Source organism: Scyliorhinus torazame, chromosome 22 (assembly GCF_047496885.1).
Source record: "Scyliorhinus torazame isolate Kashiwa2021f chromosome 22, sScyTor2.1, whole genome shotgun sequence".
In the NCBI taxonomy this organism is placed as follows: domain Eukaryota; kingdom Metazoa; phylum Chordata; class Chondrichthyes; order Carcharhiniformes; family Scyliorhinidae; genus Scyliorhinus; species Scyliorhinus torazame.
In genome coordinates this window covers 92,414,979-92,433,442 of record NC_092728.1, presented here as the reverse complement: position 1 = coordinate 92,433,442, position 18,464 = coordinate 92,414,979, and the positions used below count along the sequence as shown (strand labels likewise).

Below are 18,464 nucleotides of genomic sequence, written 5' to 3'. Positions count from 1 at the left end.
ACCACACGTCACATCCTGCCAACCAGAAAAACACCCAATTTGCCCTGTTTCCTGTTAGTTAGCCAATCTTCAATCCATGCCAATATGTTACCACTCACACCATGAGCTTTTAATTTCCACAATACCGGTGTGGCACCTTATCAAAAGCCTTCTGGAAATCTAAGAACAGTATATTCACTGGTTCTCCTTTATCCACAGCACATGCGACTCCTTCAAAGAACTCCAATAAATTGGTTGAACATGGTTTCACAAAACCATGTTGACTCTGCCTGATGTTAGACAGATTCAAAAACAGCTTCTTCGCCGCTGTTATGAGACTCCTAAACAACCCTCTTATGCAGTGATCAGATCTCTTCACACATCTTCTCTACCGAGTAGTACTACACTCCTGTATGCTTCACCTGATGTCTGTGTCTATGGATTTACATTGTGTATTTTATGTTTGCCCTATTATGTATTTTCTTTTCATGTACGGAATCTGTCTGAGCTGTATGCAGAACAATACTTTTCACTGTACCCCGGTACACGTGGCAATAAACAAAGCCAACATTAGGAAAATTAGCGAGGTTAAAAGTGAACTTCTAAAGGCAAGGAATTTGAGAGTGGTAGACTGAAAGCATAACTGCGAGCACCCTCATTAGGGAAAGAGGCTAGCTCTCCATCCAACATTCAGAAAGGCCAGTACCATCTATGATCCGAGCCACGGAGACCTGTTCCATCTAACATTGGGAGGCATGGTAGCACAGTGGTTAGCACAGTTGCTTCACAGCTCCAGGGTCCCAGGTTCAATTCCCGGCTTGGGTCACTGTCTGTGCGGAGTTTGCACTTTCGCCCCGTGTCTGCTTGGGTTCCCCCCGGGTGCTCCGGTTTCTTCCCACAGTCCAAAAATGTGCAAGATAGGTGGACTGGCCACACTAAATTGCTTTTAGTGCCCAAAAAGGTTGGGTTGGGTGGGGTTACTGGGATAGGGTGGGGGTGTGGGCTTAGGTAGGGTGCTCTTTTCAAGGGCCGATGCAGATTCAATGGGCTGAATGGCCTCCTTCTGAACTGTGAATTCTATGATACTATGATTTAGAGCCACAATAGAGTGCAGATAGTCTTCTCTAAACGACACAGTTTCATGCCTTCGCTGAACCAACAAGAGGTTTTCCCAGACTTGGTCACATAAGCGGTATTGTGTGGTAACTATTAGCTGGATTTGATTTGTAGAGTGACTAAAATTGGATGTTGATTGGGAAAATTGTGTGTCAGTGAGCTCAGGGAACATGGGTATATTTTGGCAACGAGGTAAGTTCAGATAAGGCGCGTGTTTAGTTAATATACTCAAATGTCATTAGTTTTTTGTTGTGTGTTGTTTCCTTTCTTTTACGTTAATAAATATTCTTTATTAATTGTTTACACAAAGACTGGTCTTGTTCCTCACTGGGTTGTACATTGTTCCTCACATTAATTCAAAAATATACCAGTGTTTCAAGCTATCCTTTGAGGGTTTTGAGACTCTCAGTTATAAGCAGGTGTAGCGATCTCTGTATGTACATAAAGGGTTAATGTGTAATCAGTAGAATCAGATGATCACTAGAGGTCTGTACTAACAGGGGTACAAAAGAAAGCTCATTCTGTTCCCTGGCATCTTTTAGGTGTACTGTGACGAGACAGCAGGAGTGTACATTAGCTCAGAGTGTTAGTGTAGATAAACACAGTTACTGAATTTAGATCTTATTAACTATATTGCTAGTATTAAAGTAAATAACTCACAAAAGTATTCTTTTAGTTACTCAATAAATCTTTTGCTATTACGGACGACTTCGAGCGTTTCCCATCAAGATTCAGAAAACCTCATCAACAACAGTATTGAGTAACCTATATTATATTCAGTAGTATAATTGCCTTGAATTTAACAAATGCCTTGCCGTAACATATCTAATAATATTCTAACACTGTCCCTCTAACAAATGCGAGTATCCTGCTTTCTGTCTCCCAACTTGCCTCACAACCTCAGGGACCTGGGTTCAATTCCGGCCTCGGATGACTGTCTGTGTGGAGTTTACACTTCCTCCCAGTCTCTGCGTGGGTTTCCTCCGGGTGCTCCGGTTTCCTCCCACAGTCCAAAGATGTGCAGGTTAGGTGGATTGGCCATGCTGAATTGCCCCATAGTGTCCAAAAGGTTAGGTGGAGTTACAGGGTTACAGGGACAGGGAGGAGATGTGGGCTTAAGTAGGGTGCTCTTTCCAAGGGCTGCTGCAGACTTGATGAGCTGAATGGCCTCCTTCTGCACTGTAAATTCTATGATTCTAACTGTGTCACTGAGTTTCATGCTTCATGTTTGAGCCTTGTAGCCGTCATGGTTGAAAAGGCAACGTGCGGAGGGTGCGTAATACGAGTGCGAGATGAAGCATATGAGTCCTGATTGCTCGGTATTGCTGGTAAGTGAGTGATGAGGTGTGGTGATTTGTTTTGTGGCTTAGACTGGTGGTGTAGTTGGGTGGATATGGCATTTTAAAAAGAATTTACTCACCTTGCCTACTCATTTGGGGTCATTAAACTAGTTGGGGTACAGCATTCAGGGCCTCAGTACTATACACTTGACACTGACCTCGGTGGATATCTGTTTTCATTGTCTTTACATTGTGCCTGTAGGGCCTGTTGGTCCTTGCAGATACAGGACAACTCTTCTAGTTTTCACCACCTCCACCAAGACCTCCAATGCTGCGCCAGAAAACCTGGATGCCTGCATTCTCATGCAGAGCGATTCTTCTAGCATTCGCAGGTCAGAATCAGCTTACACAGGTCTTCCTTTGCCTGCTCCAGCCACAATGCACTTCTCCTTTAAGAGGTGTAGGTTAGTTTAAAGCAGTGTATTAACTAATGCTAGCAAGTATTGATTTTAGGCCCCCACTTACACGTGCAATCAAAATGAACCTTTAGCTCTGGTTGTTTGTAGATATCATATAAATGATCAGGTAGCATGAAGATGGTGTGTTCCTGCATTATATTTAACGGATGTTGGTCAATCGCGCATCACTATTCCCTTGCCCATTTTCAGGGGCTATCCAATTTAACCCAAAGTCTTTTACCTCTGGTGCCGGAGTTTGAATTTCTACTAAGCTGATGGCAAAAATGTCTTCTTTTCTGGATTCCGCAAAAGTTGTATACGAGTAGGTCAATGTCTGAAGGGGATGGAGGGAGGGTACAAATTTGTCCTCAATTCAATATTATTATTCAGAAAGGCTATCTGGATGGGTGTGTGTCAAGTGGAAAATCTAGGAAGGGAGGTGCCTTGACTTTGGAGTTTATACCAATGTTGGGCCAGGGTAGAAAAACATCCTCGCTCTGCCTCTAGTTTGTGCTGTACTGGGTGTACAAATACTTGTTATTTGGGACCAGGTGTTAGATTGTTTCATTGCACAGAAAAGGGCACCCCTCACTTGATGAGCACAAATATCTCTTATAGAATACAGTTAGGAGTTGAGTGTAATAACTAGTGTAGGAGAGGGGCCATAAAGTGGCGGACTATGGGCTTCTTCTGGAAGAAATTCCAACAAGTCTGTATTACATTCGAGCATTGAATATGCAGAACAGAAACACCCAATGCACATAAAACAGAAAATCACTGCCAATATATTAGATAGGTACAGACAACCAGAATAGGAAGGCACAGCAAAGAGTGCAGTACTCGTCTAAAAGGAAATTAGATAATTGTTTAAACAGGAACATAATGAGATAGAATACAAATTAATACTGAAATACCTTGTTTAAAATCAAGTCCATGGTAGAGTTAGAAAAATACTGGAAAAATTAGGGAGACAATGAACTGCTGTCAAAACATTTTCTGCTGTGGCAAACTTCAACTGAAAATCTGTTTGCACAAAGTTTAAGTAGAATTGAGCGAGAGCAGCCAGTCAGTGTTTATGAACAGTAATAAAATGTGTCATCTTATGGATTTGCGGCTGACAGGACCGAGGGAATATTTTAAAGCTCTGTTTACAAGGAAAAGTGCGCTTATTTCAGATCAATACCATCCGAGTTAAAGCTCCAATGCCTTCTAAGCACTTAAATAATTCATTCACCTTTTTATTGCACACATGCACTCTTTAAGATAAGGGACGGCCAGAATGAGAAATGAAGCATTTTCCCCGTCAGATTTTACCCACAGGCAGAGAAGGCACGACAAATTTACTCTGAATTTAACATTTCCTCATTTTACAACAAATGATTTATGTGGACCTGGTTCAGGTTGCCTTTGTTTCAGCTTAAAAAACGTCTCCCACAATAACAAAGTTCGTAACTGCATTGCTTCGTGAGGAACTAAATCATTCAAACCATGAAGGTCTCAGATCTCATTCCCGATTTGAACAACCGAGCATAGCCAGAGCAGAAAGAATTTTGGGCTTAACCTCAGTGCCCCAGCTGACTTTGGGTGTGCGGAAAAAAAAAAAGGGAGGGGAAAAGTAGGAACGTAGGACTTGGGAGCAGGAGTAGGCCATTCGAGCCTGCTCCAGTCAGACCACGGCTAATCTGGCTGTGGTCTCACTTCCACCTTTGAGTCAGGCCCCATAACCCTTGACTCCCTTGTATATCAAAATTCTGTCCAACTCCATTTTGAATAAATGTAATGATCCAGTCTCCACCGCTTTGTGGGGAAGCAAATTCCACATACTATCAACCCTCAGAGAAATACAATTCTCCTCATCACTGTCTTAAAAGGAGATCTCTGATTCGTAAACTGTGTTCCCTAATTCTAGACTCCCCGATAAGTGGAAACATTCTTCCAGTATCTACTCTATCAAGTCCCCTCAGGATCTTATCTGTTTCACTAAGATCCCCAGCAAGTAACCAGCAATGTTTTGTGAGCTAGCCGCTTTCTGTGGATGTCAGATGAGAAATGTGCTAATTGTGTGCGACATATTAAATAATTCTTCCCGGGCATTTAAAGTATTGTTTAGTAACAAGTGCCAATTAAGTGAATATTAAATTACTCAAGGAACACTACACAATATGCATTACTTATCAAAATAAATAATTGCAACATTCATGTTTACATCTTTTTTTAAATGTCACTTTAGTCTAGTATGTACAGTTTCAAGTGATACAACATTGTTAAAGAGATTGTCGGATAAGTATCGATAAACTTTCTGGGTCTTTATGCTTCTCCATTTTCATAACCGATCAGGAATTTCTCCAGAGATATGAGATAACTGCAGGAAGTCATATATAGCATGCATTCAAATTAAGAATAAATATATTTTATTTCAGAAGATATTTGCCGGTTTCAATTTAGGAGATGCTGCCATGCATCTCTCTGGCAAGGAGAACAAGTTTAAAAAAGTTCAAAAGATTCAGCACCATCATTTTCTGTAGCCATTATGCATTGGAAATCAAGGCAAACTTGTTTATTTTTTTCCTGTAAATACAGGTTTGATGAAGTCATACATTGGTTCATAGCATGGTCACCTGATTTTGAGCAGTATGTTACTAAAGATTAATATCAGACTTCTAATATCTGTCATCATCCAGTTGGGTTAGGAGGTGCTTCCATGGTGGCAATGAATACTGTCATTTGAGTAATATATTCTCCACTCTTTGCAATAACAAATCAAATAGCTTGTTCAGTACAAGTAAAACAGGCATTGCAAAAAGGTTCCGCAAGAGTTAGGGAAACAATGACTGGTATAGGCTAATTCAGTTTTGGTCGAGTGCATTGACTTGTTCAGTCTAAATTTATCCATTAGCTATTTGGTATTGATGTGGATTTATTGCCGTATCCATGATCCCTTTAGTTTCTTAGTTTAGAAGAAACCTGTGAACATCAAATTATTCTATTGCTTGTGTTTTTTGGAGTAAGAGAATAGATAATTACTAGCTTCATCGTCAATGATGGACTAATCAAAGGTTTCCACACTTATAACCAACTCCTAATTCACATCTGTGAATGAAAATTCACCAATGGTTCCATAGGTTATAGCTAAAGAATAGTTAATAACAACTAACCTTTCTTGGCTTGCAGGAGGCTTTCTTTGGTTGAATGAACATAGTTCTCATACTCGCTTTGCAAGGTTGTTGCTGATTCCCTTACTTCTTGCAGGATAACCGACTATGTGTATATGTGAAAAGAAAACACTCTTTTAACTATTCAAGTTCATTTATTTTTGAAACTTGCAGATTATAACCTGGGTTATCCAATGTGCAGCATTTTCAGCAATTATAAACTCTCATTCCTAAAGCAAATGCAGAGGGAGAGGGAGAGATGTACCAAATCAAAAAAGCTTCCTTTACTCAGTATTCTCCAAGCATTTTAAGAAATAAATTAAAAAATTGTAATTGATGTGAGACTTTCATTCTGATTGACAAACGGCACTGCAGTTATTGAAGGGCTAACTAAACAAGGAGTGTTTCAGTGAGAAATAATGGATGGGTTTATAACAGATTCAATAACAAGAAAATGACAGAATAATCACAAAGGGGCACAGAGGTTAATCCCTTCAATATTACTGAAAAGAAATAATATAATGTAGCTAAAGATCACATTGAATAAGACAGCTTGGTGTTATTTGTGGACTGCAACAGCTCCCACCCAGTGTCTCTTGCAATTTCTCAGCTTTTAATATGAATGTCAAATTACTTTTTAAAGGATGATTGACCTTTCCCTGAGGACCGAGCGTCATGTTATTAAAGGAATAAAAAATTTTAATAATGGAAGGTATGTGTTTTCTTTCCTTTTTACTGTTTAAAATTAATGAGAAAGTGTAACAGTTGCTGGCATGAGATTGAACTCAGCAGCCAGTACCAAATAAGAGTGGAAATCCTTCTGAGCACTGAGCAAACACAAATTCGGCTGCTGATCCCCAAGCTGGATATTGTATACAATGTGTTACAGTCCTTCGAATAGATCAGGGGGGCTGACTGGTGGAAAGGTCTTAGATTTCTAATAACCACTTTTATATTGAAGATGGCCTCCATCAAGAACTAAGAGCTTACTGTGGATTCCAGCATAAATTGGGTCTAATCAGAGACTTGCAAGTGATATTTGTCTGGGATATAGAATGGGATTTAAACCTTTCACACACAGTAGAAGATTGGATAGTAACAATAACTTTTAATGAGTCTGTAGAAAACACAATCACCTTTAACACGAGTTGCTACACAGTACTTTGATCACGTATACATCATGACTTACAAAACACACCTATTATTGGTTAGTTATAATAGTTTTTCATTTTATGAAAATCAGAATTACATTTCAACATGATCCTATCAATATTGTAATTAGAAAGAAAGAATAAATTTATGATGCATGTGCTCTCCCCTCGCTCTACAATTCTTTGCTTAAGGAACGCTCATGTAAAATTAACCTGTTCTCATTTTGGACATAAAATCTTAAAATAAACATAATGACAGGTCAGGTGATCACGTTTGTCCATGTTGCAGTAAAATTAAAGGTGCAAGATGGACCACCAGCTCCTGCTGCTCTGTGGATACAGGCGCCGCCTAGTGTAGTACAAAACAAATAGTATTGAGTCCCACAGATCAGAAGGTCCCAGGTTTGATCCCATGACAGTGCTGTTAGCTGACTTCAACCAAAGCAATAACAAGACTGGTTGCAATTCCTCAATCGCCGTTGTAGTAGAGAGAAGGGAAAGAAACATTGCTGGATTTTGAATGTACGTGAAAATTAGGTAAGTTTAGAAAAAACACGGCTGCGATACCCTCTTTGGCTGCTAAGTTTGCTAAATTTTAGACCACAGCACAAATCAGGGTGAAACCCTAAACCATGCGACAAAACAGCAACCTCAAGGGGGTTTCTTTCCCCAGTAGTGCAACAGAGATTGTAACTGAATATATGAGGGATAACAGTCACAATCTGCAGCTTAGCACTTGTGACAGCTTATAACAGCAACATTAGCAAATCAACACCAAACCACATTGTCTATGCTCACTATTTCAACATGGAAATATAGAAAAATGGAAGCATGTTTTGTTATTTTGAACTGGAAAATTTAATACAGCATTGATAGGGCTGTTTTACTGTACATAGTGCTCTTTGGTGTGATGCAACTTACAAGAAACACGCTATCATTTTGACTGCACAATGCTAATGTGTCAATTTATATTTTTTTAATAAATATTTTTATTCTCCTCCTTTTTCACTTTATCATATTTACAACAACAAATTATTAACAACAATAAATACAAAGGCAATCCCCTAGCCAACAATCCGCTCATCCCACCTATCCTCAAACAGCTCCCAACAAAACATCAATGAAAAAGAATCATTAATTTATACATTCCAATCCCTCTCCGCTAATGTTTGATGTCATTCAATGCGTGAAAATGTATGATGAACAAGGCCCATTAGTTGTAGAACCTGTCCATCCTCCCCCTCAACTCAAACTTTACTTTCTCGAGTGTTAGGAACTCCAGCAGGTCGCCCCGCCATGCCGAGGCACAGGGTGGAGTAGCCGACCTCCACCCCCACCGAATCCGCCTTTGGGCAATCAGCGAGGCGAAGGCGGAGACATCTGCCTCCACACCCGCTTCCAACCCCGGCCGATCTGACACCCCGAATATAGCTACTAGGAGACCTGATTCGAGTCTCACATACACCACCCTTGAGATTACCCTAAAGACCTGCCTCCAATACCCCTCCAGTTTTGGGAGGACCAAAACATATGAACATGATTTGCGGGGCCTCCACACAGCGTTCACAAACATCCTCCTCAAAAAGTTGGCTGTCAATTTATATTTTAAGCACCAATTCAGCCTTAGCCTGATGTATTGTTTACTGTAATTTTTATGTATGATTTTCCAAATTGTGAAAAGTTGCCCTATTGTTTAAAGTTAAACTTTCAATCAAATGAACTTACACCAGGAGGCCAGTGAATAGGGCATTGTATGTATGTTTAAATGTGTGTGCAGAACTTTTCAATGCCCAAAGTGGTGCGAGCAGACAGCATAATGGCTCATCCTCCTAGAGGGGTAGGTACTTGCTATTCTCAGGCAGACCAGCAAAGAACAGTGAAAATCTGCCCCAGAATATATGCAGAGGAATAACCCATCTGATCTATTTATCTCCACACACAATCATCTTATGGAACTATAGGCACCAGCGTGTCTCCAGTAGATTTTGAAAACAAAGATACTTCAGATTATTTTTTGAAAAGTTGCTTTTGAGATCATGAAGCTGTTTGATCTATTCTGTTATCTGAGTTTTCTCTTGTGCAGTGTAATTATCTTTTACTGTTTTTTCAAATGAGTTTTCTGTCAATACAATGACATTATAATTAATTGTAATCCATTAAAAGCTAATTAATCATTAAAAAAGTAATTGATTTGAACATTCATGAATGTTCTTTTCTCAGGAAATGTAGATTTCCCAAGAAATCTCAGGAAAATGCAGATACTATATTAGGATACCATCTCATTGCAATGCAAGATGTTGGGTACACGCCTAACCAGGAAGTGCAGCAGTACCATTTGATGGTTTAATGTATCCAAATACTCAATTTGTCTTTTCATCAATCAATATAACATTCAATTACAAAGAGAATCAGTTGATACCTGCTTAATGTAGCAGGCCCAGCCCAGCTGCTCTAGATACTGAACTCCAGCAGTGCACATTAAATGCTGGGGAGGCAAGTGACAGCAGCCCACGAATTAAAGTCTGAAGCTTAATTTCTCAGAAAAACTTGAGTAATTAAAGTAATACAGGTCTGAACTTTGCAGTATAGAGGGCCTGAGCTATAATTCAATACATTTTAGCAACATGTTATAAACCATTATTATTTTTTGACTTATCAGTAAAGATCAAATTTTGGCATTTTAAATGGATTTTTCCTATTGAATGGAAGAACTTTGTGGATGACTCAAAATTATATCAGGGCATTATCATGGAACAAATTAGGTTTACCAAGGTTAATTCATCTGAATTTACCAAGGCACAAAAAATGCCTCTACTGTGGATTTAAAAAAAAAAAAAGCAATGTCATTTTCCAATTGACAAGATATTTGATCCCAAGAACCACGCAGCTGTTCGCAGAAGAAACCTACAAGGTGCAACCTAGTAATACCCAAAGCTTTTGGAGCTAGTCAATAATTAGGTGATCCAATCAGATGTGGAATATTTATTCTTTTTAAAAATAAATTTAGAGTACCTAGTTCATTTTTCCAATTTAGCATGGTCAATCCACCTAGCCTGCACATCTTTGGGTTGTTGGGGCGAAACCCACACAAACACGGGGAGAATGTGCAAACTCCACAGAGACAGTGGTCCAGAGCCGGGATTGAACCTGGGACCTCGGCGCCGTGAGGCAGCAGTGCTACTCACTGTGCCACCGTGCTGCCCCCGGAATATTTATTCTGCTTGTATGATTCACTTATGCATCAAGTAGCCAAGAAACCAAGAAAGTATGGAAGGAGGCAAGGTCATTAGGCCCAACTGATACTCTCTTTATAGCCCAGAGACAAATTGTCCCATCATATATTCAATAGATTTAGGGTAAATTAATCTGTTATGCAAGCCTGAGCGTCCACATAAGTTTGGGGAATTGGCACTATAGTGTGACCCTAATTCTGACCTGTGTATGATCTAATTTAAGTTTCCTGTTGGTAGTGCAAGATTAGTCAACTCTGAACTTAAATCTCCTATGTAGAAACTCTGTTTTTTTATTTTGCCTGATCTCAAAAATATGCTCATTTGAAGTTAATCTCTAGAATGTGATGCTATGTTCCACAACCTTAATATTTAACTGGTCTATTGCTTTCCAGAGCCAGTCCTGCTGTGCAATAAATATTTGATCATCTTTTTTCCTTAACCCAATAACTTTCAATCCCATATTCACCCGCACACTCATTCAGCCTTCTCTGTTATTTTTCTCTCCAAAGTGCAAGTTAATCATAAACTAACTGCTTCTGTTGGGTGGAAATTCCACTGCTCCACAAGGCTGAAGGAGAGAAGGATCCTCTAACCTCCAATTGAGGTGTCTTACATTTTGAATGAGTGTCTGCCAGCTCCTTACTCACCAGCCAAATTAATGGACCTGGTTAGATTTAATATTATGGATGCTTCACAGCATTTTAAAGACATCAATCCTTTTTCTCCAATGAAAATAAATTGCTATTCTTCAGAACTTAAGTGGCGGGATTCTCCAACCCCCCACCGGGTCGGAGAATCCCCAGGGAGCGGCACGAATCCCGCCCTGCCACCAGCTGCCGTATTCTCCGGCACCGTTTTTCGGGTGGGGGCGGGGTTCACGCCATGCCGGTCGGGGGCCGTTGGTGGCGGCTCCCCCGGCAATTCTCTGGACCCCGATGGGCCAAGCAGCCGTCCGTTTTTGGCCAGTCCCGCCGGCGTGGGTTATGCATGGTCCCACACGGAGGGACCTGGCAGGTAAGACGGCTGGGGTGGTCCTCGGGGGGGGGGGGGGGGGGGGGGGGGGGGGGGGGGGGGGGGGGCTGCCCGCGATCGGGGCCCACCGATCTGCAGGCAGGCCTGTGCCGTGGGGGCACTCCTTCCTTCCGCGCCGGCCTCTGTAGGGCTCCGCCATGGTCGACACAGAGAAGAGAAACTCCCACGCATGCGCCAAATCACAGCGGCGGTTCCGTGCATGCGCAAGCTCATGCCGGCCCTTTGGCGCATGCGCGAACTCGCGCAATCCCTTCGGCGCCGGCTGGAGTGGCGCCAACCCCTCTGGCGCCCACCTCGGCCCCGAGAAAGTGGAGGTAAGTGGAGAATTCCTCACTTTCGGGTGCCGTTGACGCCGGAGTGGTTCGTGCCGGTTTTCACGCCAGCGTAGGGTCATTTCAGTGTAAAGCGGAGGATCCCTCTGAAAGAGTCCCTCGTTCTAAAATAATCCCCATTTCTCTTTTCCAACGCATCAATACCCTTAAAACAGGGTGTCCAAAATGGATGCATAACAAAACACACAAGGAATTCAGCAACATTAAGATCATTAAGCAACAGTGGAGGAAACAAGTTTGCACTCAATCAGCATTATTCTCAAATGGAAGATTCAGATATTTTTGTACTGACTGTAATACTCTGGAATCCTATTTGGCGCCAATGCATATGATTTTGCTCAAAAATGACAGTTTAATACTTGTGGATTTGCAATGCCAAACAAATCTAGAAAATGTGACTTTCAGGTGAGTGACTGAGTCTAGTGAGCTCTTTCGATGTTCCCGGGGGTGCCGCTACCCACCCTGCTGGAATGGATTCTTTCCTGCGCAGGGTTAGCAGAGGGCGGTTCATCCGGGTTATATGGTCAGATCATGTAGAAAAAGCAGGTTTCGGTGGAGGAGGTGAAGGCTAGGTGGGAGGAGGAGCTGGGTCCCATTTTGGAGCAGGCGGTGTGGAGCGAGTCCCTCTGCAGGGTGAATGTTATGTCATCTTGCATGAGGCTTAAGTTTGATCCAGCTCGAGGTGGTGTTCAGGACATTTCTCACCAAGCCCAGAATGAGTTTTTTTTTTTTAAAAAGAGGTTGAGGATAGGTGTGAACGGTGCTCGAGAGGGCCTGCGAGCCATGCGACATGTTCTGGTCCTGCCCCAAATTGGTGCGTTTCTGAGGGTCTTTTTTAAACACCATATCGACAATTTTAAATATGGATTTGGAGCCCTGCTCATTAGTAGCGATATTTGGGGAAGCGAGACCAACCAAAATTGAGGACGGAGGTGATGGCGGATGCTTTGGCCTTTGCCTCATTGTTGGCTTGGCGACAGATTCTGCTGCGTTGGAGGCAGGCGGCACCTTCTAGTGCCACAGTGTGGCTGGGTGATTTGATGGGAGTTCTTGCACCTTGAGAAGGTCAAGTTCACAGTGAGGGGAGCAAATGACAGGTTCTATCGTAGATGCCGACCCCGTTTACATTGCATTGCAAGGATCTGATTACTGTTAGCTGTTGGGGGGGGGGGGGGTTATAATTGTTGGAAGGGCTTTTGTTTCAATAAGTTTGTTGATACACTACACAAAGTTAATAAGAAATAAATGATGAATTAGACAAATAAGAGTTAAAACATTTCCTAAATGAGCTTTTCTTGTACTACAAGTATTTGCAATATTGTGTCTCCCAAAAAAAACATACCCCAGGTGACGAGGAACGAATGGCAGCAGTAACAACTAGCCACAAACACAATTGCCGTTTATGAATGGAGTAAGGATTTTCTTATAGGAAAGTGCAATTCCAAGGGCAAGCACTTGGAAGTACTTATCCCTAGATAGGTTCTATGATTTCCCTACAAATTGGTTTTTAAAATAATCGCCTTTTAATTGCCCCTCTGTAGAGTCCTGAAGGTAAGCCATTTGCTGTGGAAAACAATGAAGCGGACGTAATAGAGTGATGTCAGCCAAAGGGAGTCCCGCCGAGTACGCCTGTGTCTTCAGTCTGTTTCCTTCTCCATTCTGGCAACTGAGAAATATTGTTTTTGAAAGAAGATAAAAAATGCCAAAGAAATAGAGAAAAACTGGATTTGTGCTCACAATTCCTCGTATACTTGAGTTTCTAGTCACAGCTGTTCCTTATGTGTGAGTACAGGATAAGAGGACAGGAATTGATAAATACAGGATTGGAAAAGGAGCCATAATTAGCCCAGGTAGTGCTCATGTACTGCATCACAGATCAACTTTGCCAGAAGTACTAGCCTGGCTGCCCACCTACTATTTTGTAGGCCAATGGAGTACTGGAAAAATGTGTATTTAACATTCAAATGTACGTACATACTTGCACATAAAAGTATTTGTTTGGTGTTCGAACACAAACTTCTATCCTAATAGCATAACAAGACAGAGATAGATAGGTTCCTGATTAATCAGGGGTTATGGGGAGAAGGCAGGAGAATGGGGATGGGAAACATATCAGCCATGATTAAATGGCTGAGCAGAACTGATGGGCTGAATGGCCTAATTCTGCTAATTCTCATGGCATTAACAGTACAGCAAGACGGAGAGGAGAAACCTTCAGTCAAAGAATAATAATTAAAGGACTAAACCTTTTCAGGTTACTTACAGCCAAACAATCTATCACTTTTCTCCATTTGTTTGTCCTTGACACGCCGGAGTTAACACTCAGAGAGAGGGGTACATATCTGCCTGGGAAGGATGACAGGGCTTAACAATGCTATCTGGACCTCCATGTCTTAATTCAGATATTAGATTAGGCAGAGAATAACCCAAACTATTCTGTTTTCAAAATGCAACCTGTCCATTATCAGCTACCGGACAACCAGACGTGGGGAAGATGAATGTCCACACCTGGACTGTTTTATATATAGCAAGTGGCATTTGTGCTACACAAGTGCTAAGCGATGACCATCACCAACAAGAATCTAACTATCTCCCCTTGAAATCAATGGCATTCCTATTGTGAAATCAGCCATCACCTTTGACCAGAAATTTAATTGGACCAACCATATGAATACTGTGACAACAACAGTAGGTCAAAGGCTGGGTATTCTGCGGTAAGTGACTCAGCTCGTCACTTGCCAAAGCCATTTACCGACCCCAAGGAACAAATCAGGAGTGTGATGGAATACTTTCTTTCCACTTGCCTGGATGAGCCCAGCTCCAACAAAACTCAAGAAGCTCAACACCATCCAGGACAAAACTATCTACTTGATGGCACCCCATCCACCTTTTTATAAAAACATTCACTCCCTCCACCACTGATGCAATGTAGTTGCAGTGTGCACCATCTACCTGAGCCATTGCCGCAATTCCCCAAGGCATCTTCAACAGTACCTCCCAAACCCATGATTCCTACCACCTAGAACCAGGGAAACAGGCAAATTGAGTGTCATAATCTCTATGTCACACAATATTCTGACTTGGAGATTATGTCACCGTTCCTTCATTGTTGTTGAGTCAAAATCATGGAACTCCCTTTCCAACAGACTGAGCAGTTGTAGGGCAGTTGTAATAAATGATGGTGTTGTTAGTGACATTCAGATCCTGGTTGGGTTAAATGCCTTTTTCTGTGTTGTAAATTCTATATAATTAGTGTACTCCCAGTTTCTTTACAGAGGTGGTTTTGGCACCGTGTCAGGGTACAAGCAGGTAATTACCGAGTCTACTGTTGTTTGTTATGTATATTAATAATTTGGATGAGAATGTAGGAGGAAGTTTGCAGATGACACCAAGATTGGTGGCATAGTGGATGGTGAAGGAGGTTAGATAAGATTGCAACAGGATCTTGACCAATTGGGCCGGTGGGCCGATGAATGGGAGATGGAATTTAATTTGGATAAATGTGAGGTGATGCATTTTGGTGGATCAAATCAGTGCAGGACCTACTCAGTTAATGGTCGGGAGTTGGGGAGAGTTACAGAACAAAGAGATTTAGGGGTACAGGCTCATAACTCCTTGAAGGTGGAGTCGCAGGTGGACAGGGTGGGGAAGAAGGCATTCAGTATGCTAGATTTTATTGGTCAGAATATTGAATACAGGAGTTGGGACGTCTTGTTGAGGTGTACAAGACATTGGTAAGACCACACGTGGAATACTGTGTTCAGTTCTGATCACCCTATTATAGGAAGGATATTGCTAAACTAGAAAGAGTGCAGAAGAGATTTATGAGGATGCTACCAGAAGAGATTTACGAGGATGCTACCAGGACTTGATGGTCTGACTTATAAGGAGAGGCTGGATAGGCTGGGACTTTTTTGTAAAAAAAATAATTGGGAACTCTAAATTTTTTAAAAAAAAATAGATATGGTAGATAATCAATATATTTTCCCAAAGGTAGGAGTCTAGAGCTAGAGGGCGTAGGTTTAAGGTTAGAGGGGGGAGATATAAAAGAGACCAGAGGGGAACTGTTTTCACACACAGCGTGGTGAGCATCTGGAATGGGCTGCCAGAAGCAGTGGTAGACAAGGGTACAATTTTTTCCTTTAAAAAGCAGTTAAGACAGTTACATGGGGCAGGGTGGGTATAGAGGGATATTGGCCAAATGCGGGCAAGTGGGATTAGCTTAGTGATAGAAACTGGGCAGCATGGACAAGCTGGGCTGAAGGTTTTATAAGATTGCAACTTTTTTAAATCTTTGTTTTAAGCACTCATGTTTTAGTTTGATACAGTCCCAGCTCTTCACTTTTGATAATAATAATCTTTATTGTTACAAGTAGGCTTACATTAACACTGCAATGAAGTTACCGCGAAAAGCCCCTAGTCCAAATGACCTAACAGCACATCTTTTGGGACTTGTGGGAGGAAGCTGGAGCACCGGAGGAAACCCACGGAGCCACAGGGAGAACGTGCAGACTCCGCACAGACAGTGACCCAAGCCGGGAATCGAACCTGGGACCCTGGTGCTATGAAGCAACAGTGCTCACCACGGTGCTACCGTGCCGCCTTAACAGCTTTCTGGTGGGGGTTGGGCTAAGGGAAGAAACACCACACTCTAAAAACAATGCAATGGAATCCTTAAGTAAAGAACCGTTTCAGTCAGAAACGTCAATTGTTGTGTGACTCTGTTCAGATATAGTGCAGGTTTACGGTTTGCTAAGGCGACGGGCTGAACTAGAGCCAAGAGAAATAGTTTTCTGGATTTTCTGAAATAAGAAAACCACATTTGCAGATGTGCAAAAAGGGGAGGCAGGCCCTAGGTATTATTTAAATATACTTTGTGGACATTTTCCCATTGAGAATATACCCATTATTTCGAATCGTGTCACATCTATTATTCCCTGATCTTGGTATAACACATCAAGAAGGGCCAACAGAGTTTCAAGGATGTGGAGAATAACGTTTTTTTTAAGATGTTAACCAATTTCCCTCAACAGCTAAGCCACAGTTTCACTGGGATAACTGTCAAAACTTCTCTAATAATTTGTGCATTACTGGGCTGGCATAGATTTCTAGTCATCCATGTACAGACTTTGAAAGTCAGTCTTCAACAGGTAACTGAAAATGGGCCAATTATTTTTCCCTTTAAAATGAACTTTTTCAGAGTTCTGCCACCCAGAATGAGCCCTTTTATATAGTCTGCAAAACAATGAGTTAGAAGATTTTTCCATCTCTAGGTCACAAGGCACATTCTCTCTGGCTTAGGCGCAATAAACCTTTTATATCACCACATGGACTGGTTGAGGTTGAGTTACTTTATTCGTATTTTGTCTTTGACCAACAGGGTCATGAGATTCACTTAAGGTCTTGTCTTTACCAGAAAATTAACAATTATTAGGTCAGGACTCCCAGTCCAGAAATACCCACAGTTACATATCGGAGGGGGTAGACGTTAATGTCTCATCCCAAATGTGAGCCTCGATATTGTGCTCAAGTCTCAATCTCACTTCACCACACACACAGATAAAGAGAATGTACTGTCTCCAATTTATGATCTGCCATGTGAGAGGCTCCTTGCTTCTTGAATGGATTTGATAATTTAAAATTGAAGTGAGGGTCTTGTAAAGCGAAGGGTTCACCGCACGTAGTGAGGATTATTGTAGTCAAATATCTAGGAGGTTGGCTCTCAGGTGAACTTTGAAACTGGAAAAAGTTAAGTACTTTGGCTGTTTAATGACTTGCAGCTAGTTTCAGAGTCTGGTTCCCAGACTGGCTGATGACTGATGGTTTTTATGGATCCGCTGAGATCCAGGGGAAGGATACAGTCGCTGATACTAGTTTCAATCACATGATCCCTGGGTTAACACGTTTGAGGCTCATCCTGACCCAGTTTGGTTCAGATAGGGGGTGACTATCACAATACAATAGGAAGTTGATAATGGCATTGATTTCAGATCTTCCCCTTTGTCCAGTATGAAACATGGAAACAGGCAGTTTGGAAACTCTATAGTATTTAGGTGTTGGCTCATCTTTAAACATTATTATTATTATTATTAGTTGTGTGAATTCCACAAATGGCTGTTAGGCATCCCCATGTCCATGTTTAATTATGATGTGGAGATGCCGTCGTTGGACTGGGGTGAGCACAGTAAGAAGTCTTACAACACCAGGTTAAAGTTCAACAGGTTTGTTTCAAACACTAGCTTTCGGAGCACTGCTCCTTCCTCAGGTGAGAAATAATATCTCATGATTTGAGTCACAAAAATCACAATTTGCAGCTGTCATCTTAACAAGTTTTGACTGAAGTGGCATACATAATATGAAATACTGGGCATGACACATCTACAAAAACATAAACCCATTTCATCATTCTGTACTTGCTAAAAATATTAATCAAAGATTCTGAACATTTCATGGTACTGGCACTCCCACTCAGTGTAATTTATGCAAACTCTGAACCTTGTAAGTAAACATAAGCAGCTAAACTAGAATAGTAGTTACATTTGGGGAGAGAAATATTTTATTTGTTCTCTGATATACCACTTTTCCAAGTTGTGGGCATCTGGAATAAATTCATACATTAAAAAAAAGTTGTTTACGGCAACATCAAAACCAGGCAGTTTAGTCGTAGTTCATATGATGACTGAAAACCAACTGATTATAAACTTTGGGAAATAAACTGCCATTATGTTGTC

General features: G+C 41.4%; 1 protein-coding gene across 1 annotated transcript in view; it reads right to left on the bottom strand.

The window, feature by feature from the left end:
- Positions 1 to 18,464, bottom strand: part of ddx31 (DEAD (Asp-Glu-Ala-Asp) box polypeptide 31) — a 127,168-nt gene that overhangs the window by 37,146 nt on the left and 71,558 nt on the right. Inside the window, exon 18 of the mRNA XM_072488583.1 lies at positions 5,989 to 6,091. Within this exon, the coding sequence (XP_072344684.1) occupies positions 5,989 to 6,091 (103 nt within the window). The remainder of the gene's footprint in view (positions 1 to 5,988; positions 6,092 to 18,464) is intronic.